This window comes from Pantherophis guttatus, chromosome 4 (assembly GCF_059756535.1).
Source record: "Pantherophis guttatus breed Tessera chromosome 4, ASM5975653v1, whole genome shotgun sequence".
NCBI lineage: Eukaryota > Metazoa > Chordata > Lepidosauria > Squamata > Colubridae > Pantherophis > Pantherophis guttatus.
The window spans coordinates 24,995,841-25,023,580 of record NC_142066.1 but is presented as its reverse complement, the minus strand read 5'-3'; the positions used below and the strand labels follow the sequence as shown (position 1 = coordinate 25,023,580).

At 44.5% G+C, this 27,740-nt stretch overlaps 2 protein-coding genes across 4 annotated transcripts; both read left to right on the top strand.

Moving 5' to 3' along the window:
* Window positions 1-1,148: 1,148 nt before the first annotated feature.
* Window positions 1,149-13,996, top strand: ZNF668 (zinc finger protein 668). Of its 3 annotated transcripts, XM_060692838.2 has the most exons (3): window positions 1,394-1,444; window positions 2,657-2,759; window positions 11,336-13,996. In XM_060692838.2, the coding sequence occupies exon 3, from the start codon at window positions 11,354-11,356 to the stop codon at window positions 13,124-13,126; it is 1,773 nt and encodes a 590-aa protein (XP_060548821.1). In that variant the 5' UTR covers window positions 1,394-1,444; window positions 2,657-2,759; window positions 11,336-11,353; the 3' UTR covers window positions 13,127-13,996. The 3 variants fall into 3 exon arrangements, with proteins under 3 accessions (XP_034275713.1, XP_060548821.1, XP_087749974.1); XM_034419822.3 differs by lacking the exon at window positions 2,657-2,759 and having other exon boundaries at window positions 1,149-1,444; XM_087893848.1 differs by lacking the exons at window positions 1,394-1,444; window positions 2,657-2,759 and adding an exon at window positions 2,020-2,152.
* A 5,915-nt stretch (window positions 13,997-19,911) lies between these two features.
* On the top strand, window positions 19,912-27,740 carry LOC117666833 (perforin-1-like). The gene is made up of 3 exons (XM_034419825.3): window positions 19,912-20,004; window positions 22,534-23,095; window positions 25,949-27,740. The coding sequence occupies exons 2-3, from the start codon at window positions 22,542-22,544 to the stop codon at window positions 27,069-27,071; spliced, it is 1,677 nt and encodes a 558-aa protein (XP_034275716.1). The 5' UTR covers window positions 19,912-20,004; window positions 22,534-22,541; the 3' UTR covers window positions 27,072-27,740.

The window sequence follows — 27,740 nt, the reverse complement described above, 5'->3', positions numbered from 1 at the left end:
GGATGGAGTTTCTTGGATGAGAAATGAAACGTTTTCTTCTTCCTTCTCCTCCTCAAAGGAAAAAACAGTCCAGTTGCCTTTTGAAAAAAACACCTTTGAGACACCCTGAGAAGACAGCGTCAGCCGCCTCCCTATTGCCGGAAGTGCCCAGCTCTTCCATCAAGCCAAGAGAAGAGAAGCACTTTGGGCTGCCAGGAAGCACAAGGCAAACCCACTTTGGAAATGGAGGGCTCCTTGGTGCTCCCTGAGCTTGCTTATTTCCTTGCATTACCTTTCATTATCCAAACTAGGTAATACGATCAGCGCTAGCCGATGTATGACTGTAACTTGTTGCTGTATCCTTACGATTTATATTGTTTCCTAGTATGATTCGATTGCTTATTTGTTCCCTATGACTATCATTAAGTGTTGTACCTTATGATTCTTGACAAAAGTATCTTTTCATGTACACTGAGAGCATATGCACCAAGACAAATTCCTTGTGTCCAATCACACTTGCCCAATAAACAATTCTTTCTATCTATCATCTAATCATTCATCTTTCATCTAATCATCTTTCATCTATATATCTATCTAATCATTCATCTAATTCATCCATATCTATCTATCTATCATCTAATCATTTATCTATCATCTAATAATTCATCTTTCATCTATCATCTAATCATTAATCTATCTAATTCATCCATATCTATGTCACTTAATCATTTATCTTTATCTATCATCTAATCATTCATCTTTCATCTATCATTTATCTATATCTCTATCATCTATCTATCATCTATCTATCTAATTCATCCATATCTATCTATCTATCTATCTATCTATCTATCTATCTATCTATCTATCTATCTATCTATCTATCTATCTATCTATCTATCTATCATCTCTCTCTCCTATCCTCTCCCATCCATCCTTCCTCCCTTCCTCTTGGGAATACCATATTCCCCCGTCTGGTGCATCCTGCAAAAGGTTCCCCGGAGCGGCTTCGCCACACTTCCGCTTGGTGCAACGCCTGCCCGCTTCCCTCCGGGGGACACGCCGCACTTCCTCCTTGCCTCACCCCCGCCTCCCCTTACCCCCTTTCGTATCCCCCCCCCCACTTCCAACAAATTCCCTTCTAATCCAACGAGACGAGCATCCAGATCGCCTCCCTCCGTCTCAAAGGCAGCCGCTGCCTTTGCAGCCGGGGCGGGAAGAAGAAGAGCAGGAGGAGGAGGAGGAGGAAAAGGAGGGAGAGGGAGGGGGGGGGAGATCCCTGCAGTTCCAGCTCATTCCTGCTGGACTCCCTCCAGCCACCCACCCACCTACCCACCCACTCACTCACTCACTCCGGCCGCCCCGCCCCGCGCCTCCATTTCCTTCTCCTTCCTCCGCGGTCCTAGCGCTCGGCCACATGGAGCCGCAGAGAAAGGGGAGAGCCCCTAGACAAAGGAGCCAGCAGGTAAGGCTGGTTGGGGGGGGGGAACAGACGGACGGACGGGGCGAAAGGGGGACCCGCCGCCGCCGCCGCCGCCGCTTCCTCTGCGGATGGGCTTTGCTCCGCGGGAAGACCCGGCTCTGCTTCTTCTTCCCTCTCCTTTCTCCTCCCTCCCGCTGGAAGGACGAGCGCCCCGAGGCTGCTCCAAATGCCGAGCCCCGATGCACCCTTCCACCTCCCCCCCCACCCTACCCCACCCCACCGCCTGGCAGCAGGTCGCTGTCCCCCGGTCCTAAAGCCAGCCATTTTGCCTCCTGGGGGGGGGGGGCAAAGAGCTGCTTTGCTTTGGATGCAAAGAGCGGCCGATGCTGCTGCTGGCTTCTCCGCCTTGGCTGGGAGGAGGCGGCGGCGGCGGAGACCCCAGCGGGTTGCGGGCGGCTGGCCTTCCCCGTCTGTCCCGTCGGGGGTCCCTCGGTCCTAGAGACAGCCATTTTGCAGAAGGGAGCAGGAAAGCTTTGCCCCTTTGCCGGGCATCTCCCTCCCCCCCCCCTTCTCTCTCTCTTTCCTTGCGATGCCGCAGTTCCGGGCGCGGTTTGGCGGGCATGGGCTCCGGAGGGGGTCGCTGCTGGATCCTCCTGTCCGCGCAAAAGCCGCCCAGATCTGCACCCGCAGTCGGCCTTCGACCGCTCGGCTGCTTTTTGCTGCTGCTGCTGGGACCGAGCTAGTTAATTCGTTGTTTATTTATTATTTATTATTTATTTATTAGTCCAATTTATATGCCGCCCTAAGTTACCCCTTTTGGGTAAAAAGCGTCTTGCAAACAGCCTCGCTCTCCCCGGTGGGGGTTGCAGGTTGGGTGGCGAGTGGCCGGAGTTTGTGTCCCTGCGGGATGGGAATCAATGAGAGCGATTTGAACGGATGGGCTTAGTTAGTTAGGCGGTTCTAAAGAGGCAGACACACAAACGCCCTGCGAAGCGATCCACACGCGCCTTTCCTTTGTCCCTTTGTCAAAGAAAAAGCGGGATTTTTTTTTAAATTTAAAAAAAAAAATTTTTTTTTTAAAGGAGAAAATGTTTTTTTTTTTTCTCCTAGCCCTTGGTAAAAGACAGTCTTCTCCTGGGGAAGCGCAATTGTGACCCCTGCCGTCCAATCGCTGGAGTTAGGGGCCTCTGGGGATGCCCATCCCCCTTTGCCACGGAATAACAATAACACTTAGACTTATATACCGTTTCACAGTGCTTTTACAGCCCTCTCTCAGCGGTTTACAGAGTCAGCCTATTACTCCCAACTCATTTTACCCACCTGAGAAGGATGGAAGGAGGAGTCAACCTTGAGCCTGGTGAGATTCGAACTGCCAAACTGCTGGCAGCCGGTGATGAGCAGAAGTAGCCTGCAGTACTGCACTCTAACCACTGTGCCACCACCACGGCTCTTGGATGGGAACAGGACCTTCTTGGTAGTGGCACCCCTGGCATGGAACAGTCTGCCAAGGGAAGTATGGCTGAGCACCCTGCTTTGCCCTTAAATCAGTGTTTCTCAGCCTTGAGCATTTTAAGATAACTCCCAGAATATCCCAGCCACCAGTGTCCCAAAGCTGCTTTCCCACCACCCATCCCAAAAGGGGACTGGGCTTTTGTTTTTTTCCTTGAAGATGTTTGGCTTCTCATCCAAGAAGCTTCTTCGGCTCTGACCAAATAGTGGAGGAATATAAATCCTTCCATCCTCCACCATTTCGTCAGAGCGGAAGAAGCTTCTTGGATGAGAAGCGAAACAGCTTCAAGGAAAAACCAAAATCCAGTTCCCTTTTGGAGGTGGGAAAAAAGCACTTTTGGGACAACCATGATCTGGATGACTGAGAATCTCCACAGACCAGCTATGCTGATTGGGGAATTCTGGAAGTTGAACTTCACATATCTTAAAAAGATGGAGAAACCTTGCTTTAGAGACAATCGAAAAAGGCTGCCCTGGGACCGAATTGTCTTTCTAATGGGCTCTTTTAAAAATTGTTTTAAGAACTGTTTGTGTACATGGAGTATTTTTATTTAATTGTGCTTTTACAACTCCTAGACGGAAGTGCTCTGGGCTTCTCTGATGGAAAAGAAGGTAGAGAAAAGATAAATAAATAAATAAATAAATAAATAAATAAATAGAGGAGACAGAAAATTAAAGAAAAGCATTTCAGACCTCTTTGCTGCACCATTCAGGTGACCCTGACAACACAGATAAACTTCTTGGATGAGAAGCGAAATGTCTTCAGAGAAAAACCAGAAAGTCCATCTGCCTCTTCAAAAAGCACCTTTGAGACAACCCTGACCTGGATGACTGAGAATCTCTATATACCTAGATCTGATTGTGAAGCTTTATATATTCCATCTTACACTGCTATTTCTTACCTGTGTTTTTCCTTCCTTCCTCCCTTCCTCCCTCCCTCCCTCTGAGGTTGGACCATGATTTCAAGGCGAGCTCAGATGAGTTTTTCTGAGAGGGGAAAGGCCTGAACTGCCCTGCAAGAATCTGCAAATTTTGCTGCCCAAATTGTGCTGGCGTGTGCTCATTGGCCAGGCACTACACAGCAGGGGTGGGGGAGACCTTAGCCCTAGACTTCTCCTGCCCAGCCTTGTTTTTCCAGCCCCCAGAGCACTCCCTCATCGGCCATAAAGATGACACTTGGCAGCAGGAGACTGGAATAAGTATTGAGCTGGTCATCTTTCCAGAATTAAAAAAAAACTGAAATAACTGCTAAACCTTCTGTAGGTTGGTCTCTTTTACCTTTCTAAAAGAAACAAGGAACACCTACCTATCCCTCTAATGTCATGACTGCCAAGTTCCTGCTAGAGCAGAGGTTCTCTTCGCCTCCCTCCCTCTCTCTCTCCCTCCCTCCCCCCCTCTTTCTCTCTATATATTATATTTCACTGATAAAGAAATAAAGGGAGACTAGTATAGATCTATTTCAAGCTATTTTGCTCTCATCAGCTAGCCATACCCTTACTTGGATTCGAACTGCCTAATATGCAGGCAGCACAAGTTCAAATCCGAGTAAGGGTATGGCTAGCTGATGAGAGCTAAATAGCTTGAAATAGATCTATACTAGTCTCCCTTTGTTTCTTTATAAGCGAAATGTAAATTTGGTATAAAATGGTTCATCGTGAATGCGACTGCTTGAGGGCTCCTGGATTGGAGCTGAAAGGGAAGCAATATGCTCCCTCCCACATATTGGGGTAGACCAGCTGCTTCGATAGAAAAACACACACACACACATACACTGTGTGTGCGTGTGCGTGTGTGTGTGTGTGCAAGCAAAGGCACGAAGCCGAAGGCACCAGCCTGAGGATGACGGGTGGGACTTCATCGAAACGTCATCAAGATACTCTCAATCTTACACGGGAAAAGACCTGAATACGCCAAGACTTGCAAATAGATAGATAGACAGACAGACAGACAGACAGACATATACATATACATATACATATACATATACATATACATATACATATATGCAAGTTTTGGTGTATTCGGGTCTTTTCCCGTGTAAGATTGAGAGTATCTTGGTGATGTTTCGACGAGCTCCCACTCGTCATCTTCAGGCTGGTGTCTTCGGCTTTGTGCTTGTGTGAGGAAAGCGTGACCAGAGCTGCCATCTCTCTATAAATACTGGTGGAGAGCAAATACTGGTGGAGAACTGGCTCCCCACCAATATTTGCTCCCCACCAGTATTTATAGAGAGACGGCAGCTCCGATAATGCTTTCCTCGCACAAGCACGAAGCCGAAGACACCCGTCTGAAGATGACGAGAGGGACCTTGTCAAAACATCGCCAAGATACTCTCAATCTTACATGGGAAAAGACCCGAATACACCAAAACTTGCATACCTCTACCCGTGAAAATCTACATATACGTCTACATATACATATATATATACACACATATATATACATTATATATATATATATATATATATATACACACACATATATATACATTATATATATATATATATATATATATATATATATATATATATATAAATATAAACAGGTTCTACCTACGTAAACCAAGATGTTATGCAGTCCTAGAGAAACACACATAAAACCTACGAAAAAGAAAGAAAAACATATATATATTATATATACATACATATATATATACAGTTGCAAGAAAAAGTATGTGAACTCCTTGGGATTACGTGGAGTTTTGCATGAATTGGTCATAAAATGTGCTCTGAACTTCATCTAAGTCACAACAATAGAAAAACACAGTCTGCTTAAAATAATACTACAGAAACATTAGATGTTGCCATGATTTAATTGAACATAACATGTAAACATTCACAGTGCAGGGAGGAAAAAGTATGTGAACCTTTGGACTTAATAACTGCCAACCCTGGTTTGGCAGCAATAACGTCCTCAACCAAACGTTTCCTGTAGTTGCAGATCAGACCTGCACAACGATCTGGAGTAATTTTGAACCACTCCTCTTCACAAAACTGTTTCAGTGTAGCAATATTCTTGGGATGTCTGGTGTGAATCGCTCTCTTAAGGTCATGCCACAGCATTTCAATCGGGTTGAGGTCAGGACTCTGACTGGGCCACTCCAGAAGGCGTATTCTGTGCTGTTGAAGCCATTTTTTTATTGAATTACTTGTATGCTTGGGTCATTGTCCTGTTGCATCACCCATCCTCTGCAGAGCTTCAGTTGGCGGACAGATGGTCATATGTTTTCCTGCAAAATGTCTTGATAAACTCTGGAATTCATTTTCCCATCAATGACAACAATCCGTCCAGGCCCTGAGGCAGCAAAGCAGCCCAAACCATGATGCTCCCTCCCCCATGTTTTACAGTGGGGATGAGGTTTTGATGTTGGTGTGCTGTGCCTTTTTTTCTCCACACATAGTGTTTTGTGTTCTTCCCAAAGAACTCAATTTTGGTTTCATCTGTCCACAGTATATTTTGCCAGTAGTGCTGTGGAACATCCAGGTGCTCTTTTGCAAACTTCAAAAGTGCTACAATATTTTTTTTGGACAGCAATGGCTTCCTCCGTGGTGTCCTCCCATGTACTCCATTCTTGTTTAATGTTTTCCTTACTGTAGATAAGGAAAATGTAGATAACAAAAATGTTAGCATGTGCCAGAGATTTCTGTAGGTCTTTAGCTGACACTCTAGGATTCTTCTTTACCTCATGAAGCATTCTGCGCTGTGCTCTTGCAGTCATTTTTACAGGACGACCATGCCTAGGGAGAGTAGCAACAGTGCTAAACTTTCTCCATTTGTAGACAGTCTGTCTTACCGTGGACACATGAACATCAAAAGCTTTTGGAGATACTTTTGTAACCCTTTCCAGCTTCATGCAAGTCAACAATTCTTGATTGTAGGTCTTCTGAGAGCTCTTTTCTGCGAGGCATGGTTCACATTAGACAGTGCTTCTTGAAACCAGTAAACCCAAAACAGGTGTGTGTTTTTAAAGGGCAGGACAGCTGTCAGCAACACATCCAATATCATCACACTGTTTGGAGTCAAAGTTGGCTCACTCCTGGCTCCAATTAGCTCTTGGAGAAGTCATTAGGCTAGGGGCTCACATACTTTTTCTTGCAACTATATATGTTTTCTTTTCGTAGGTCTTTATGTGTATTTCTCTTTAGCTAGATTCTTCCTACGTAAACCAAGATTTTTATGCAGCCCTAGTTCAGTGAAATCCCAATCCACTAGTTTCTAGGCTTTTTTTCTTCCAGCAGCGAGCAAGCTCCCTGCTGCCCATTGGAAGACTAAGGAGACTAAGCTGGCTGCTGGCTAAAGAAAAATACATCCATCCATCCATCCATCCATGCATACATACATACATGCATACATACATACATACATACATGCATGCATATATACACACATATCCCTCTCCCTCCCTCTCTCTCTCTCTCCCCCCTCCCTCTCTTTCCCTCTCTCTTCTCTGTCGGCCACAGTCCAGGTGTGCTCAGAGGCACTCTTGCATAGCCTTATGCATACTATTCCTAGACATGCATCTGGGAATACCTTTAAACCCTGGGCAAACCTTTCTTTTCCAGTCTGTTATTTATTCAGCAGCAAACCTCCATCTCCATCCAAACCTAGTAGGAAACAGTTCTGCCTTGTTTTTGCACCTGCCATCTTTCTCTGAGAGCCTCTTAACAGCTCCAGGTTTTAAGTTCTTCAGTGCTAAATGAAAGGAATCTTGTGAACAATTGCAATTCTGCTTGGAAAATTCCAGGCACTCCTCTTGCAGGAGGCTTGTAATTTTATTTTACCTTCCTCCAAAACCTTCTGTCTCCTGTAATTCTAGCTCTGTCTGCTTTTGATGGCCTTCCTTATCCTCTGCCTCCCCTTCTCCCTCCAGATCCTGAATCCAACCATTTTGCAAAGAGCAAGCAATTTCCCCACCATCTGTTCTGGCAGAGTGGAGGAAAAAGCAGCTTTTTCTGTCTATTCTCCTCACCCCTGAGTTACAGATGCTGACTTCTTATATTACAGACTCTTTAAAAAAAACAAAATCTGATTCTGGAATGCAAAATAGAGTTGTATACCTTTGCCTTCTGCTTTATTTTTTCAGTCAGTTACACACTCCTTAAAAACAAAATTTCATACCACGTCTTGCATCTCGTAAACATTAGGATGCCGTATGCACTCCTTAGGAAATTTGCATATAAACAACTGGATAGATGTCACTCTCACTAAAGCCCTGAAGAAGAGATATCACCTTTCCCAATCTTACACCTGGCAGCTCTGTTGGATTACAACCCCCATTGTGCTGATTTCACATACCCTGTAAAAGATGGGAGGGAGGGAAAAGAAACAGAAAAATAGCTATGGATCGCCAGATATGTTGGGTCATATAAAAACACCAGCCCCTTCTTGGTTTTATCTGTTCATCTGCCTTAATTTTGTTAATCTTTCAAAGCTGTTTCCCCTCAAAAGATGTAGGCTAAAGTGCCTAACTTGGGGGGGGGGCAGTTGTGACATCGATAACATCCCCAGTTTGGGTGGCACAAGGTTTCTGAAAAGCAGAGGTGAAAATAGAAACATGGGATCCCAAAGATGCTTTTTTTCAAGAGGCAACTGGACTTTCTGGTTTTTCTTTGAAGATGTTTTGCTTCTCATCCAGGAAGTTTCTTCAGCTGAAAATGTTTCTTGGGTGAGAAGTGAAATGTCTTCAAAGAAATACCAGAAAGTCCAGTTGCCTATTGAAAAAAAGCACCTTTGGGACAACCATGACTTGGATGACTGAGAATCTCCATAGATAGAAACTTGGGATCATCCTAAATTCCACTCCTAAATAATTTCCCTGTCCCACAATCTCCCAATATTCTACCGACAAAATATAGTCACTTTGCCACCAAATTCCAGGGATTTTTAAAGATTGGAAATGGGAACAGTAAACTTCCTAGAAGATTACCAGCTCATTCCTACTCATACAACCTCCAGCCCACCAAATAGGCCAGAATTAAGCAAAACAAGGCCAAAGAGAGAGAGAGAGAGAGAGAGAGAGAGAGAGAGAGAGAACTAATTTACTCTAATGGTTAAGACACCAGCTACAAAACAAGAGATCCCGAGTTCTAGTCCCGCCTTAGCCATGAAAGCCAGCAAGTTTGGAGCCAGTAAGTCTCTCTCAGCCCAATCCACCTCACAGGACTGTTGTGAGAGTGGGGGAATAGGAGGAGGAAAGAGTATCGTGTGTGTTTGCCATTTGGAAGTTGTTTGTAAAAATAATAAAGGGGTACAAAAAAAACACGTTGTAACCTTACAGAGACATCACTATCTTTCTTCCTGTTCATCCTCCAGGATGTTCAGGGTGGGAGTTATGCTCCCCAATTTTGGGGAAATTTATAACTGTTTAATGAAGCTCTCTTACTTGTCTGCTTTTCTCTGTTCCCACTCAAAGACTCCTACAAAAATGCTGTCCCTGTGAGATTGAAAGAGGATGAAATCTCTCTGCTGCTTTACAGGATGTCTTTGGGGCTGGATCTAGAATTTTTTTAGCTCAGCCCCATCTGGCTGGTTGAGCTTCAACTGAATGTACTTGGAGATCTGTAAAGACAGAAGCCAGCTCCCATAAATGGAGAGGTCTTTTCAAACTGGAAAAAAATGAAACACCTAAATGTTTAGGGACGAGCATGTCATTCAGCTGGTGCCTGAAGTGCCAGTATCTGTTGACAGATTTCTAAGTTGTGAACAGTTGGTTTTACATCCAATTTTTGGCTTGCGTACTCTGACCCTGAAGCAGGAAGCTGAAATTTAGCTGAGAGAAACCTCAGTTTTTTAAAACAGGACTGACTTTCTGAAGGTTCTATAAGTTGCAAATATTCACAACTTTAGATGTTTGGCGCTGCTCTTCTCTTCTCTTTGGGCTTGCAGGTGTAAGGGAGTTTTCTTTCTTATCCTCATTGGATCACTGTGCCACTTGCTCAAAATCTCACCATCGTGTGTAATTCGTTGCAAATTTTAGAAGGTCCTAATTTTTTTTTTATTAAATATATCTTGCTTGTTCTGATGCTGTCTGTCCTCCAGGAAAGGTTTTCCCATCTTTTTTCCTTGTTGAAATCTAAGAAAAGCTTGCATGAAGAGCTCATGAACAGTCTAAAGCAGGGGTCCCCAACCAGAAGCATGCCAGAAACTGGGCCATGCAAACAAGTGAAGCCCCATCCGCGAGATGCAGGCAACATGCAAAACCACGTTCCCTCCGGTCCACAGAAAAACCTCTCCACGGAACCGATCCCTGGTGCCCAAAAAGTTGGGGGCTGGTAGTCTGAGGTAAAACTTGCAGTTCAGGAGGATTTGAACTGAGGCCAGTGCGTGGTCCAGAAGGTGAGCAAGCTTTGGCCATATTTTTCTAGTTGAGGTCCATATGGCAACAGTGGTAGGTGTAATTAGACGAAAATGAAAATACCCCATGGACACAGGCTAATGTAGTTGCTGTTTCTGCACTACAGGTGACAGTCCTTGACTTAAAACATTGTTAAGCCTGCAGCTATGGTGGTAAGGCCTGCTGGTTGTTAAGCAGCACATCAAGTGACCACAATCTGTTTTGCAACCTTTTTGCAGGGACTGTTAAACCAATGCAGCCGTTGTTAAATGAACGAGGTGGTCGTAAAATGAATCTATTGTTTGTGATGGGCATTTTTTGCCAGAAACCAAAAATAAATACTGGTTTCTGACAAAAACATAAAACACAGTCATGTGACAGCTGGTGCTGAGCACCCCAAATGTGGTCATGTGACTGCAAAGATGCAGCTGTTGAAACTTCAAATCTCGGTCATAAATACCTTTTTTGAGGTTTGTGGTAACTTTGATTGCTAAGCAACCCGTCATAAGTTGAGGACTTCCTCCCAGTACAACAGTTTAGTGACCGATTGAAGTGACAACGGCACCGGAAAAAGAGACATATGGCCGTTTTTCACATTTACGACCGTTGCATCATCCCCAGGGTCACTTGATCAAAATTCAGAGCCTTGTCAATTGACTCATGATTTATGACGGTCACACTGTCCCGGGGTTATGTGATCCCCTTTTGTGACCTTCTAACAAGCAAAATCAATGGGGAAGCCAGATTCACTTAACAACTGCAGTGATTCACTTAACAACAGTGACAAGAAAAGCCGTAAGATGGGGCAAAATTCACGTAACATGTCTCAGTAACAGAAATTTTGGACTCGGTGGTGATTGTAAGATGAGGACTACCTATATAATTTCCCTCTATTATCTGGTTATTTTGTCACTGAAGGAAAGCAACTGAGTACAGGGACAAACATTCAAGGATTCAAACATTCTGGAAAGACCACACAAATTAAATGGGGAGGCTACATGCCACCCCCACCTGTCCCTCTCTCACCTTTATCTGTAAACCACAAAAAGAGACAATTTGTAAAGGTGATGGATCATTGTTGTGTATTTCAGGCAGCATCCTCTGGAAAGATGGCTGAAGCAGAAGAAGGAGAGGTTGGCGTGGAAGTGAAGCTAGAAGAGGAGGAAGAAGATGAAGAGCCTGGCTACATCCAAACTGGGCGGCGGTACAGGTGCCTGACCTGTAGCAAGACTTTCCCTAGCGTGCCACGGGTGTTGCGTCATTTAAAGTCCCACGTGGCTGGTACTGTGGATGGTGTAGCTGCCAAACTCGCTTGTCCTAATTGCAGGAAAGAGTTTCCTGACCGGGCTCAACTTCGCAAGCACCAGCTCAGCCACCAAACAGAGCGCCCGTACCAATGCCAGCTTTGTGCCAAGTCTTACAAAACCGCTCCCGAGCTGCGGAACCACGGGCGTAGCCACAGTGGCGAGAAACCCTTCGTTTGCCACGAGTGCGGCAAAGCGTTCATGCAGCCCGTTTGCCTGCGAGTCCACATGGCCCGGCACACCGGAGACCTGCCCTTCCGCTGCCAGCAGTGCCACAAGGGCTACGGCACTCTTTCCAAGCTGAAGATCCACCAGCGTTCTCATACAGGCGAGAAGCCATACTCCTGCGGTGAATGCAGCAAGCGCTTTGCCGACCCCTCGGTGTTCCGGAAGCACCGCCGGACCCACGCTGGTCTCCGCCCCTACCAGTGTGAGGTGTGCCGCAAGACATATGCTGAGTTGAAGGATCTCAAGAATCACGAGCGCTCCCACACAGGCGAACGCCCCTTCTTGTGTCAGGATTGTGGAAAGGCCTTTTCCCGGTCCTCATCGCTGGCCTGCCACCAGCGCATCCATGCGGCCCACAAGCCCTACCGTTGCAACCTCTGTGGGAAAGGCTTCACCCAGCTGTCCTCCTTCCAGAGCCACCAGAGGACTCACTCTGGCGAGAAGCCTTTTCTCTGCCCGCAGTGCGGACGCATGTTCAGCGACCCCTCCAGCTTCCGCAGACATCAGAGAGCCCACCAGGGCCTCAAGCCCTATGCCTGCGACAAATGTGGGAAGGCTTTCCGCCAACCAGCCGACCTGGCCATGCACCAGCGCATCCACACCGGCGAGAGGCCCCACAAGTGCTCGCAATGTGACAAGAGCTTCGTGGCTTCATGGGACCTCAAGCGCCATCTGCTGGTGCACTCCGGCCAGCGCCCTCACCAATGCGGGGAGTGTGGCAAGAGCTTTGCTGAGCGGGCCAGCCTGACCAAACACTACCGTGTTCACTCAGGCGAGCGGCCATTCAAGTGTGGCCGCTGCGGCAAAGCCTTTGTGGTGTCGTCCAGCCTCCGGAAGCACGAACGCACCCACAGCAATGAGAACAGCGAGGACAAGGCCACCCCCGCAGGCAACCAGGACCCAATCCTCAGTGACCCATCAGCCATTGTGGTCGCCACCGTGGTGCCCGCCTGTGGGGAGTGTGGGGAGGTCTTTGCCTCAACTCAGGAACTACGGCGCCACGAACGCCTGCTGCATCCTGGCCTGCGCCCATTTACGTGTCGAGAATGCGGCAAAGGCTTCTCAGACCGGGCTGGCCTGCGTAAACACGAGCGAATCCACTCAGGAGTCCGTCCCCACGCCTGTCCCCACTGCTCTAAAGCCTTCCTGGGTGCCTCAGACCTACGCAAGCACCTCAAGACCCATGTGGCTCTAGAGAACAGGAGCACCGAGGATACCATGGTGACTGCCACCATCATGACCTACGAATCCCTCCTTCCTGCTCATCTCCATCCCCATGACGACGGGACAGAAACTGACAAGGACTCTCCCTCGGACTGCCTGCCTGACCCCCTCACGGAACCCTCGTAAGCTCCGCCTCCCTCCCGCCTTTGCCCTGCCTGCGATTGGACGAAAAGAAGCCAGCTCAGTTGCTTAAAAGCTCTTTGTGTACTTTGATGATTGCCCAGTCTTGCCATGTGGATGTGATATGTGGACCGCACTCTTTCAGGGCCCTCCTGTCCAGCATGGCTCTCCAGCATTTCTTTCCAAGTAGGGCTTGATGTGCTTCATCATTGGCTGTGTGTGGCTGCCTTTCCTCCCACTCTCCATTGTTGCCCACACCAGTTGTTCACTTGCCTGCCTGGTGGGGAATTAAATGTGCCTGGTGTGTGTGTGTGTGTGTGTGTGTGTGTGTGTGTGTGTGTGTGAGTGTGTGTGTGTGTGTGAGAGAGAGAGAGAGAGAGAGAGAGGTCTGCGTGTGGGGAGTTGTGTTTTTATTGTTTGCAGGGTGATGCACATTCATTTTATGAGATGTTTCTGCAACCATTGTGAACTGCTGTTGTGGTTTTTTTTTAAAAAAAGAAAACGAAAATAAGCTCCAGGACTTTTTTAAGAGCAAGAAGAATTAAATTGAGAAAATTTAAGGGAGGAAGCAAAGAACAATGACCTTTTCTTCCTGGAGAGTTTTATAAATTATCCGAGGGTTTCCTTGCTTGTAAGAAAAGATTAAAATAAATGGCTTGCTTTTTTTAAAAAAGGGGAAAATTGAGTTGGATTGCATGTGGGAGGTGCAAAGTTTTTAGTGTGGGGGACACAATCCTTATATTATCCTTATCTCACCTATAGAAATTTATCTTGCTTATTGAATTTTATTTCAAGTTTTATTTTATTCCTGTATTTATTATATCTATTTACCATTGCTATCAAAAGCCTCTCAGCAATAAAGGGTTTTTGACTGCCGAGGAGAAGGTTTGAAAATCTTCCTGTTTTCCTTTCTTCTCCCACTACACTTCCAAGAAAAAAAAACACCTCACAGTCTTGGTCCTTCTACCAACTATTTATGTCCATGAAGCCTCTGAACTCTGATTGGTTGGCCTGCTGTGATGTCACTGAAGGTTCACTTACTTAGGGAGCAAAGCAGCTCATTCACATCTTTTCTGAGTATATTTATTAGTGGGAATAGGGTTTAAACCACTCTTAGGATTCTCAGGAAGAGATTCTGAGAGACAAAGAAATTAAAAAACAGAATGGTGCAATGAAGAGGACCGGGAGAAGGGGGCAATGTGTAGGCCAGATCAGTGGTGGGTTGCTACCGGTTTGCTCCGATTAGGCAAACTGGTAGCGGTGGCAGTGGCATGAGGCTCAATCCACTCACCCCGGACATGTCTGCACATGCGCAGAAGTGTTACACGCACGCGCACTAACAAACGAACCAGGAGCGAACAAAATTGAAACCCACTACTGGGCCAGATGTTAGGAATTGGGGCAGTGATGGAATTCAAATTTTTTTACTGCTGGTTCTGTGGGCATGGCTTGGTGAACATGGTATGGCTTGGTGGCCGTGGCAGGGGAAGGATACTGCAAAATCTCCATTCCCACCCCGCTCCTGGGAGAAGGATATTGCAAAATTTCCATTCCCACCCCACTCGGGGGCCAACCAGAGGTGATATTTTCCGGTTCTCTGAACTACTCAAAATTTCCACTACCGGTTCTTCAGAATAGCACCCCTGAATTGGAGACTTTCCAGGTGTGGTTGAATCATAGCTTCCATCACCAGCAGCCATGCTAGTTGTGGCTATGAAAAGCCAGAAGGAGAAGGGAAAAAAGGGAAAAATTAAATCAAGAAAAGATGAATCCTCTTGTTGGCCCAGAAGACAATCATCTTCCAAAGAGAGTCTTCTCAAAAAGGGGTTCTTCAGAGATATCTTTGATTTCAACTCTGATCAGAAGAGTTGTTGGAGGATTTCTGGTTGGGAGGTGTCCATATATGTCCAACTGTGGGGGAAATTTATGTAGAAGATGGGCTAGATCAGGGGTCAGCAACCTGTGGCTCTCTCACCCCTCTGCTGCGGCTCCCTGTCACTCAAAATATGCATCACAACCGCCAATCTGCGACACCCACTGGTACACAATTTATTGAGCTTTTCAACCCCCAGTAGCCAACTATGGATAAATCCAAGAAAAGAAAAGTTTCAGAAGAAAACAGAATGTTTAATTCATCTACATATGGTAGTTCTGTGGCCGCTCAAGAAATAGTCAGGCACAGGAAGGGTTTTGTGGCTCCCGGTGTTTTCTTTTCTGTGGGAAACGGGTCTAAATGGCTCTTTGAGTGTTTAAGGTTGCAGACTCCTGGGCTAGGTAGTCCAGTATAAAATGTGAGAATCAGCAACTGATTGACCGAAGGAGGAACCAAGCGGAAAAGCTAGATGGGCAAAAGGTAAGGAAACAAAAACCAGAATGGATGAACACTCATGGGGGTAGCTAGGCAAGTAAGGAAGTGTCTGCAAGCAAATAACCAAGCTCACTACTGAGGTGTCCACAGGTCAGCCTTGAGCTACAGATATTTCTCTTAACTGACATACAGGCAGGAAGGAATGGGTGGGTATCTTAGATGGAGTTCCAGTAACTTTGACTGGGACATCCTGTTTTGGTGTCATCTTGTCATGGCAACATCACAATCTGACAGTCCTCCGGGGAATGGCTGAAGGAAGACGGGGTACACTCTCAGACATATCTGTGGCAAGTGGGGGATCCCTTACTCCTGGCCCAGTCTTCAGCAGCTTGGAATAAGCATTTACAGTCTTGTCATTTAAAGGGCACCAGGTTGAATTGGCATCTTCAAAGGGTTGGTTTTCAGTTGAATGGACTTCAATTCCCAGAATTCTCAGCAATGATCTTTCTGGCTGGAGGTTTCTGGGTGTTTTAAGTTCACAAATCCAGAGGGCAGGGCACCCTATTGGGGAAGGCTACCTTATCTGCTTCCATTTTTTCTTAAAAGGGGCCACATATCACGCTTGTAATTGCCACATAAGGAATGATAGGAAAACTAATCAAGAGGGAAGCTGGGTTTTTTTTGTGGATGTTGGCATTAAGAGCTGTTCCAGCCTATTAGACTTTTATTCCTCTTATGTTCAGACTATATTAACCAGGAGTGTCCAACTTTGGCAACTTTTAAGATTTATGGACTTCAACTCTCAGAATTCCCTAGCCAGCATATTTAGGGGCCTGGAGGCTAAAAGATGAAGAATGGTTGCAGGAATTGGGTGTGTCTAGTCTAGTGAAAAGAAGGACTATGGTGATATAATAGCAGTGTTCCAATATTTGGGGGGCTGCCACAAAGAAGAAGGAGTCAAACTATTTTCCAAAGCACCAGAAGGCAAGGCAAGAAACAACAGATGGAAACTAATCAAGGAGAGAAGCAACCTAGAACTAAGGGTCCCAAAGGTGCTTTTCTCAAGAGGCAACTGGACTTTCTGGTTTTTCTTTGAAGATGAGAAGCTGTGAGAAGCGAAACGTCTTCAAAGAAAAACCAGAAAGTCCAGTTGCCTCTTGAAAAAGCATCTTTGGGATCATCATGGCCTGGATGACTGAGAATCTCCATAGATATCTAAAATTAAGGAGAAACTTCCTTACAGGGAGAGCAATTAACCAGTGGAACTGCTTGCCTTCAAAAGTTGTGGATGCTCCATCACTGGAGGCTTTTAAGACCGGACAGTCACTTGTCTGGAATAGTGTAGGGGACTGGACTAGAGGACCTCAAAGATCCCTTCCAACTATTAACTGTTATTCTATTAAGTGTTTAAGGTCACCAAGGTTGGACATCCCTGATACAAACCATGACAGCTTCTTCCTCAATGGTTTTCATTAGTCACCTCTAGGGTAATTGAAATAAGAATGTGAGAATCAATCCCACGGTTACCCTTCCTGAAACTTGGCGGCCACTGATGTCAAAAGAATAAACCACTGAAAGGCTGCACACATGACTTTGCAGAAAAGCTTGGTCAATAAGCTGCAGATCACAATTTGATTCCATGACACACAGCCCTCTAATCGTGACCACAGCCCACACTTAAATTGGCCACTATCCAGATGTCACCTACACAAGCCTTGGATCCAAAGTCTGCTTCTGAAAACACAAAATGGTGGCTATTCCAGGATCGGTTAACCTAGAAAGCATTTAAATTGGATTAAGGAAGCCATGTGTAAATGTGCCAGGGCAGATTAGGCAAAAGGGAGGCAGGGGAATGGCCCTTAATGGCGTTTTTATCCTAAAATGTGCAAACAACCGAAGTATCATCATGAGTGGCTCTAGAGAACACTTATGAGAGTCAGTGTGGTGTAGTACTTGTCTTACAGCCATAATTGAGTCCAAACTTTCCGTTGGTAAATGAGACAGTAGTTAAGTGAGTTTTGCCCCATTTTACAATATTTCAATGTTAAGGGAGTCACTGCAGTTGTTCAGTTAGTAACGGGTGGGCTGCTGGGGGTTCACAGGAGTTCAGGAGAATCTCTAGCTAAGATTCTGTGCAGTTCTGAGAACCCCCAAATCCCACTCCTGGATGGTCCCGCACACCCTGCCCCATTCCTCCTAGGAGTCCCCACGTGGTCCGTTTTGGATGCAGGTAAGTGCAGGGCGTGCGTGGAGGCTCAGGGAGGGCAAAAAACAGGCCTACCGGAAGTTTGGGAAGGTCGGAAACGGGCCCATCTCTGACCTCCTGGGGAGGCCATTTTCTCTGCACCATCGCTAAAAATAGCAATAGCACTTAGACTTATATACCACTTCACAGTGGTATATAAGTCTTCACTTATATACCACTTCACAGTGCTTTACAACTCTCTTTACAGATGACCTGAGTAGTGCTCCTCATTCCTGTAGTCTGCAATTTTTCCTCTGGAAATCCATTCCTACTCTCACAAAAATTGGAAAGGGAAAATTGCAAACTACAAGAACCAGGAGCACCACTCAGGTGACCCTGAAGACACAGATAAACCTCCAGGTGGCCTCAACCACCCTAAAAGAATACAAATGACCAGCGGTCTGCAAGGAGTATAAATCCTTCCATTCCCCACTATCCTATCAGAGCTGAAGAAGCTCTTGGATGAGAAGCAAAATATCTTCAAAGGAAAAAACAAGGAAGTCCAGTTGCCTCCTGAAAAAGCGTCTTTGGGACTTCTTCACTGAAGTTCACAGTCCCTTTTTCTTTCCATCTTTGCTACTCTTTCCTGCAGCTTCTCTTCCTTCTCCTATTCCTCACGGGATTCTCTCCCAAATGCCGGATCAGCAGAGTGGAGCAAAAAGACATTTTAGAGCTATCCAAATGTAAAGCTTCTGTATTGGGCTGTTATATTCCTGATGAGCCTGAGATGTTAGCAAAGAGACTTTCTCTATCTCTCTATTGCCATCTGTGGTCATTATAAGTTTTCCATCCCAGAAATAGAATAACAGAGTTGGAAGGGACCTTGGAGGTCTTCTAGTCCAACCCCTTGCCTAGGCAGGAAACCCTACACCATTTCAGACAAATGGTTATCCAACATCTTCTTAAAAAAATTTCCAGTGTTGGAGCATTCACAATTTCTGGAGGCAAGTTGTTCCACTGATTAATTGTTCTAACTGTCAGGAAATTTCTCCTTAGTTCTAAGTTGCTTCTCTCCTTGATTAGTTTCCACCCATTGCTTCTTGTTCTACCCTCAGGTGCTTTGGAGAATAGTTTGACTCCCTCTTCTTTGTGGCAACCCCTGAGATATTGGAACACTGCTATCATATCTCCCCTAATGAAATGTTTCTTTTCATTAAACTAGACATACCCAGTTCCTGCAACCGTTCTTCATATGTTTTAGCCTCCAGTCCCGTAATCATCTTTGTTGCTCTTCTCTGCACTCTGTCTAGAGTCTCAACATCTTTTTTACATCATGGCGACCAAAACTGAATGCAATATTCCAAGTATGGCCTTACCAAGGCATTATAAAGTGGTATTAACACTTCACGTGATCTTGATTCTATCTCTGTTTATGGAGTACAGAACTGTGTTGGCTTTTTTGGCAGCAGCTGTACACTGCTGGCTCATATCTAAATGGTTGTCCACTAGGATTCCAAGATCCCTCTCACAGTTACTACTATTGAGCAAGGTACCACATATATGGTACCTGTGCATTTTGTTTTTCTTCCCTAAATCTAGAACCTTGCTTTTTTCACTGCTGAATGATTAGCAAAGCTTAACCCTGGGCAAATTCCCATTAAAAGGATTAATAGGTATCATTCCTTCCAGATGCTGTGACCAGTTGCTAGATTTAGCCATACATTAAATAAGCTTCAGTTTAAGGCCTTGCAATCTGCAAGGCCTCACAAAATTTCAAAATTACACTTTTTTGATATTACAAATGAGTTTATTACTTATAGTAATAAAAGTGATCCCGATTACTTATTTCGTCAGCATTTTGAATACATATTAATGTGTCTCAGCATTATTTTAAAATTTACATTGAAGCGTTGCTTCCAGGTTATCCTGCAAACATCTCTGCTTTTGGCATTTGGTTTAGGTTATCTTTTCGAAACAGGTTTGTATATGATGACTCAGGCCAAACAAGAAACAAAAGTTAAAGTGTTCTCAGACCAGTTTTCAACGCCCCCCGCCCCACCAAAACCTCTTTTCTCAGCCTTTCCTGTGGTGAAGATACAAACATGTGAGGGAACAAAGTGTAAACTCATTTCTTTGGAGTAAAAAAAAAAATGAATAAACAAGTTAATCGGTGGGCAAAAGGCAAGCTGAGGTGTGAATTTTGTTGTCCCCCATGGGAGGTTGCGTGCAAACCTCAGAGTCATATCCCCCCATTCTGCTTTTCATCTTTCAACTATGTGTCATAGAAAACCTGAGTTTCTTTTTCAGCTTTCTTGACTGTGATATCCTGTTCACCACCAGATAGACTTCAGAAGGTGTGTGTGTACATGCGTTCCTCCTTCTCTTGCTAAGGTATGTATTTATGGAGAGATATTTATGGGTCCATGCTTAGATCCATGTTTAGAAGGGGTGGGGGAGAAGTATGGAAGTAACATTGCAATCAGCAGAACGGTTCAATTATTCTAATATTTTGCTCTAATTGAGATGGGCAGAAAGCATCCACTCTCGGCTGAGGGGCTAAATTCTTTTGCTGGCTTTTTGAAGCTGTGCCTTGAGCAACAGGTTGATCTGGGGCGATTTTGCAGTGATTTCTTGGCACTCCTGATGCAACCCCCCCCCCTTCTATCTGCCAATCTCTGCATGTAAAACAGGTCTTTTCTGGCCAGATTGAGACCTGCCACGCTGGTTAAGAAGCTGGATTAGGAAGTGGGTTCTAGTTTAACTTCAACCATGGATCCTTAACCTGCATAATAGGGGGCCAATTATTTTCTTTTAGCCCAGCTTATCTCACAGGGTTGTTGCAGAGAAAAACAGGAGGAGGAAATCCTAGACATGCCATAATGAGGTCCTGAATAAAAGGCAGTGTTTATCTTAAAATAATAAGTATGTCAAGATCGATTGGAACCCCAGAGCCATCACCATTCATCTTTCTCAAGTATTATTTTGAGGGCAATTTTTTTAAAAAAAATTGCACTTAGGAATGGAAAACAAATGAATTTACATTAGCAAGATTTTTCCAATGTGCTTATGCGCATTAGAATATTTTATGGATCACTTCACCTTTAATGAGGAGAAGTTTAATGCCAGAGTTTTACACCCAATACTTATTCTTCCCCTTAATTGTGCTTCTGAGCATGTCTGGTTGTTTCGTTTACCCAGACAATGTACATGTCTTCCTTTATGTCTCTTTTAAAAAGAATTTTAAGGGTGAAAGGTGACCCATGTGTGGGTATGATGGGGTGCCCTGCAGGTTTTAAGGACAAAAATTCTGCAGGCAAAGAATGTGCAAATAAAATTAGTGTATAAAACCTCTGATGATCTTGAATATTAATAATACTTTTTTTAAAAAAAATTCATTGAAAAAAAAAATCAAGGAGAATAAAAATATGGGTCTAGGCTGCCCTGCCAAGGGTTTTGCTTAGGCTGCCACTCTGAATGTGGAAGAGAAAAGCTTGCATGTTTTAGTAGCAGAAAGTCTGCTAACCGCAATTTGAAGCTCTACCTTTTTTTAGCATGTTTAAATGGAGATTGGATCTGTTAGCATTACTGTAATAGAAGATTCCTACACCGAGCAGGAGGTTAGCAGAACCTTCTGAAGTCATTAGAGAGGGACATTTTGTGCCCATTAAGGAATCCAGGCCAGCCTATTCATAAACAAAATGCCTTCAGCTACAGCTCCCATAGAAGGCTGGAGCTGATGGGATTAAGAATTTACATTCGCCCACCCAAATTCTAAGGACAGGACAAGACCTTTAGGACATAATAGGATTAACCCACCACTATTAGAATAGTAAAAGACAAAAGGCTCACTACATTGCACAACTCCCTGGAGCATCTCGATCACCAAATCCCAGAATCCTATAAAGATCCATCTAGCCATTTTGTCAGCCACTCCAGAAACATGCTGCTGTCATCAAAGTTTCTGGCATCCAAATAAACAGAGACCTTCTTTCCAACTAGCCAGCCTCCATTTTATTTCTAGCATCTTTCTCCCAGATTGAAACTGGGCCAGATTTTTCTTCCTACAATGCTGTCTAAGGAATTCTGGGGAGTTGAAGTCCAGACAGTTCAAAGTAGCTGAGATTGAGAAAATTGATCTCCAAGAGCCACTCAAATCCTTACATTCCATGATGCTATCATTGGCTCAGTAGCTGAGATTTCTTTTGTATGAGAATTGGAGTTATCCTTAGTTTAGTGATGTCATTTCCAGAGGTTTGAATTCTTTAGCTCCTCTTGCTTGCAGGTTTAAATGCATTTTTTCTCCCACAAGGAACATTCTTAAGTAATATGTTTGATTTTTAAAAGTCAAGGAGGAGGGAGACCTGGAAGAGTTTACAGATAGTTCTTGACTCCATACGGAAGCTTCTGCTTCCAAATGTGCAAAATTCAGATTTAAAACTACTTGATATGGCTAATGGTACTGAGAAAGCAACCGCATGTTGGCTGGGGAATTCTGGGAGTTGAAGTCCACATCTCTTAAAGCTGACGAAATTGAGAAGTTCAGTGATCTAGACAGAATTTAGATGTTTTATTCTGGTTGCATTTGATTGAATTTAGATGTTCAATCCCAATCTTGACCACTTTAAAATGTAAGGACTTCAATTCCTGGCGGGGGAATTCTGGGAATTGAACTCCACAGGTGTTAAAGTGGCTAAGATTGGGAACCCCTACTTTAAATGCCTAATAATTATTAAGAATTCCTATGACCCTTTTGAAAACAGTGGGCATTTCCACATCATGCATTGGGGAGGGGGAATTTAAACTAATTACATAAATGTTTTTTTCTCCCAGTGTTATAGCTGATGAATGTTGCTCCACTTTGAAATCTCATTTTTAATGCAGCTTCTGGAATTCACAGTCTGTTCTTCTTTCCCCATGTAGGATCAACCATGCTGAGTGCAAAGCCCATCTTGGCTGCCTTCACCCTACAACTTCTCTCCCTCCTCTTTTTTTTGACCGGAGTCTCTCCCAATTGCTACGTTGGTACAGCCGATGAATGCGATGAGCAAAAGGACTTTGTGCCTGGCTACAGCATGGCTGAAGAAGGCTTTGATATCACCACGCTGGAGAAGAAGGCCAATGTGTTGGATCTGAGTCAGTGGCAGAGGGCTGATGGCACTTGCACCCTGTGCCGTAACCCTTTCCTGCAGGATAGGCCTCTTCAGAGACTTCCCTTGGTGGCCGTTGACTGGGCAGCCAAAGTAAGTTGTCAGAGGAAGGTTCACACTTCCCTACAAAGCTCGGGCATCGATGTGGTTCATGCCGCAGCATCTGATGTGAAGAATGACTGGAAAGTTGGACTTGATGTACAGGTGAAACCCGAGCAACAGGTCCAGATGACGATGTCTGGAGCTCACTCCACAGTGGCAGACTTCACCATGCAAAAGAATAATCAAGACAAGTATACTTTTGCAAGTCACGAGATCTCCTGCTCTTATTACAGGTGAATGAGGCGTGGGTGAAGGATAATGGCTGGGAAATCCTCCAGGGCTTTACTACAATCATCCATTTGTATGGCAGATATTTTGAGGGCATCTTACGAGGAAGTATGCAAGTCTAGATTTCTTACCTGCCAGGTAACAGGTAATCCATTTACGACCACAACTGAGCCCAAAATTTCTATTGCTAAGCGAGACTGTTGACAAGTGAGTTTTGCCCCATTTTATGACCTTTCCTTCCACAGCCTGTAAGTGAATCCCTTTGGTTGTTAAATTAGTATCAGGGTTGTTAAGTGAATCTGGTTTCCACATTGACTTGGCCTGTCGTATGGTTGCAAGAGGGGATCGCATGATCCCTGGAACATGGCAACCATCAGAAATATGAACCAGTTGCCGAGTGTCCGAGTTTTGATCACGTGACCGTGGGAATGCTACAGTTGTAAGTATGAAAAGTGAACCTAACTCACTAATGTGGACTTCAACTCTCAGAATTCCCCAGCAGGCCATGTTGGCTGAGGAATTCTGGGAGTTGAAGTCCACACATCTTGAAGTTGCCAAGTTTGAAAAACATTGCCTTAATCCAACCAGCAGCTCTTAAATTCCTATCCAACTGTTATAAGTCCTTGACTTATAAGAGTTCATTTAGTGACCATTCAAAGTTACAACAGCACTGAAAGAAATGAATTATAACCGATCACAGTTACAACTTTTGTAGCCTTTCCATGATTATGTGATCAAAATTCAGATGCTTGGCAATTGGTTTATATTTATGACTGTTTCTGTGTACTGGGCTCATATGGTCATCTTTTGCGACCTTTGACAAGCAAAATCAATGGGGAAGTTCGATTCACTTAATAACCGGGTTACTAACTTATCAACTGCAGTGATTCATTTAACAACTGTGGCAAAATGGGGCAAAACTCACTTTACAAATGTCTCACTTAACAACAGAAATTTTGGGCTCAACTGTAGTCATAAGTCGAAGACCAACTGTATTAACCAGGCTTGAGCCAGCTAGATGTTTCCACCTGCTAAGGCCTGGATGGTAATTAGCATTAATTAATAACATAATTTGCCTTACCCATAGTCCTGCCACTAGATGGAAATGAGTCATGCTTTCCATCAGAAGTGGAAAACTGAGTTAACGGTATTTTCCTCTCTCCCAACAGTGTCCCATTGTAGTGCTGGCTTTCATTTATTTATTTATTTTTGAAAAAAATAATTATGCTGCTTTTTCTACAGCACTGATTTCCAGGGTAGCTTTAAAAAGTGATACAGGTAATCCTCAATTTATGACCACAATTGAGCCCAAAATTTATGTTGCACAGTAAGAAATTTGTTAAGTGAATTTTGCCCCATTTTACAACTTTTCTTGCCACATTTGTTAAGTGAATCACTGCAGTTGTTAAATTAGTAATATGGTTGTTAAGTGAATCCGGTTTCCCCTTTGACTTTGCTTGCCAGAAGGCCGCAAAAGGGGATTCCATGATCCCGGGCACTATAACCGTCATGAATACGAGTCAGTTTTCAAGCATCTGGATGTAAATCACGTCACCATGGGGATGCGGCAATGATCATAAGTGTGAAAAATGGCCATAAGTCATTTTTTTCAGTGCTGTTGTAACTTTGAATGGTCACTAAACAAACTGTTGTAAGTCGAGGACTACCTGTACACCTTCAGTACAAAAGGTAAAAAAGACTAAAAGAGAAAGCAAGGAAAAGGGAAAAGTATGAATTGGTTCAAATATATCCGAAGGTTGAGTCATGGCAATTGCAATATGTCGATAAAGATTCTCAATCATCCAGGTTAAATTGTCTGAAGTCATGGCAACTGAGGCTTATTCTCTTATCAATCTGCCTAACTAGCTCGCTCTAACTGATGAAGCTGCTTGGATGAGCAGCAAAAGGTCTCAAACTAACAAGAAAATAAATCCAGTTGCCCTGACTCAACCTTCAGACAACTTTACCTGGATGACCATCGAACTTGGTTCAAATTAAGTTTCTCGATGGATCTTGCCTGAGATTCATTGGAATTCAGATCCTTCGCTGTCTCCTGGTAGAATGTGGTATTTTTTATTTGATACATGCTTATATTTAAGGGGGTACAAGACCCATCTTTGTGAGGTTGGGATGGCTGAGAGAGAGGGACTGGCTTGAAGTTACTCACTGAATTTCCATCGTTGAAGGTGGATCAGAATATGGGTTTTCCTTCTCCTTGTTCAACACCTTCACCCCCTTACTATACATCCTGGGCCAAGTTGCCATCCAGTTCTAATTCTGACAAGCTGGAATAAAACCCCAAAAGGGATTTATCATGTGAAGTTATCCACCCTCTGATAATATAGCAGACATCATCTAAGTGATCAATAGCTGAATAATATATGATGACGCACAGATAGAAGATATTTATCTATACAAACTGAACAAACCCAATATATGGAGTTGAAAAGGACAAGATTTGAGAGTTCCCCCATTTTAAGGAGTTGACAAATTCATGGAGGACATGTCCTTCTCTGGTTGTTAGAAAAATCCTCTAGGAAATTAATCATCTTTCTTGATTCAGCTCTTGGTAACAGCTATGGGGAGCATTCCAGTATCTAACTCAATGGTCAATCTAAGCAACTTTAAGATCTCTGGACTACATCTCCCAGAGTTTCCCAGGCAGAGAGCTGGCTGGGGAATTCTGAGAGTTGAAGTCCAGACATCTTAAAAATTGCCTAGTTGAGAAACTCTGATCTAGTTACTCACCAATTCTGCAAGATTGCTACCCTTTGATCCCAAACCACTCCTTTATGATTTGACCGGAAGGCCTGCCATTTCTGTCACCCTACCTGTATGGTCTTTTATTTCCTTTTCAGCTTCCGTATCAGCCAATACATTCTCTCCAGGCATTTTAAGCGCTCCCTTCGCAGTCTCCCTGCCAAGTACCGATCCAACTCCCTACCGGAATATCGTCAGCTCATCGGCACTTACGGGACCCACTTCATCGATCATCTGCACTTGGGGGGCCGCGTGAGGGATGTGACAGCATTGCGGGTCTGTGAGACAGTTTTGGAGGGCGCGTCTGCTGATGAAGTGAAAGACTGCCTAACCCTCGAGGCCTCGGCCAACATTGGGGGTGGCAAAGGAAGCCTCAGTGCGGCCTACAACGCATGTGAAGAGCTGAAGAAGAAGAAGAATTTCAAAGGAAGCTTCCACCAGACCTACAACGAGAGACACACTGAGGTGATCGGAGGGGACCAACACACTGACTTGCTCTTTTCAAATGAACAGAATCCTGAAGGTTATAAGCAGTGGCTGGAAAGCCTTAAATATATCCCTGCACTCCTTTCTTACTCCCTGAAGCCCATTCATACTTTGCTGCCTAAGGGTCACCCAAAGCGGGACAGTGTGCAACAGGCAGTGAGTGAGTACATCAGAGAAAGGGTCCTTTGGAGGAACTGCAGCCAGCCTTGTCCTCCCGGCTCCCAACGCAGCCTCCGAGATCCCTGCTCCTGCGTATGTCCCAATGACGGCACCACTAACACCATGTGCTGCTCCCGGGAGCGAGGCCAGAGCAAGCTAACGGTGACGATTCGACGTGCCTTTGGTCTCTGGGGAGACCACTCCACAAGAACGGATGCTTATGTCAAGGTATTTTTCCATGGGGTTGAGAGCCGGACATCCACTGTGTGGAATAATGATAATCCAGTATGGATGGCCCACTTGGATCTGGGGAAGGTCCAGGGCTTGGGAGAAGCCGGCAGGCTCCGAATACAAGTCTGGGATGAAGACAACCGTTACGATGATGATCTGTTGGGGACATGTGACCGAACTCCCACATCTGGGAAACCTCATATCGAGGTGTGTTACTTAAATCATGGACGCCTTGAATTTCAATATAATTTGGAATGTGGCCCCTTCTTAGGAGGGCCCTACTGCTTGGATTATGTCCCTCAGCAGCCACACAAGGTTGCTTCGTTACAACGTGGAGCAAAGTGAAACCCGTGATAGAAAGAGGCTGCTCAAGGGGTTACACGTAGTCCTCAACTTATGACCACAACTGAACCCAAAGATTCCCATCGCATAGTAGTTAAGTGAGTTTTGATCCATAGATGGCCTTTCTTGTCGCAGTTGTTAAGCAAATCCCTGCAGTTGTTAAGTGAATCATGGAGTCATTAAGTGAATCTTGCTCCTCCCTCCCTCCCCCTGGACTTTGCTTCTCAGAAGCCCGCTGGGAAAGTCACAAATGACCCCAGGACACTGCAATGGTCATAAAATTATGCCACTTTTTAGGTGCCCAAATTTTGATTCTCTAATTTTGGGATGCTGCAACAGTCATAAATTCCTTTTTTCACTGCCATTGTAATTTTGAATGGTCATTAAATGAATGGCTGTAAGTCGAGGACTACCTGTATTCATGCTACTACTTATTTTTAATGCCTGCCCTGGATTTCTTTATATAAATTCTTGTTTAATTACTGAAGATCAGTGTTTCTCAACCTTAGCAATTTTAAGACATGTGGATTTCAACTCCTAGAATTCCCCCTAGCTCGCTGGGGAATTCTGGGAATTGAAGTCCACACATTTTGAAGTCACCAAGGTTGAGCTACACTACTGTAAATCTATCTACAAAAGCTAAAACAAAGAACACAAAACAGAACACATTGC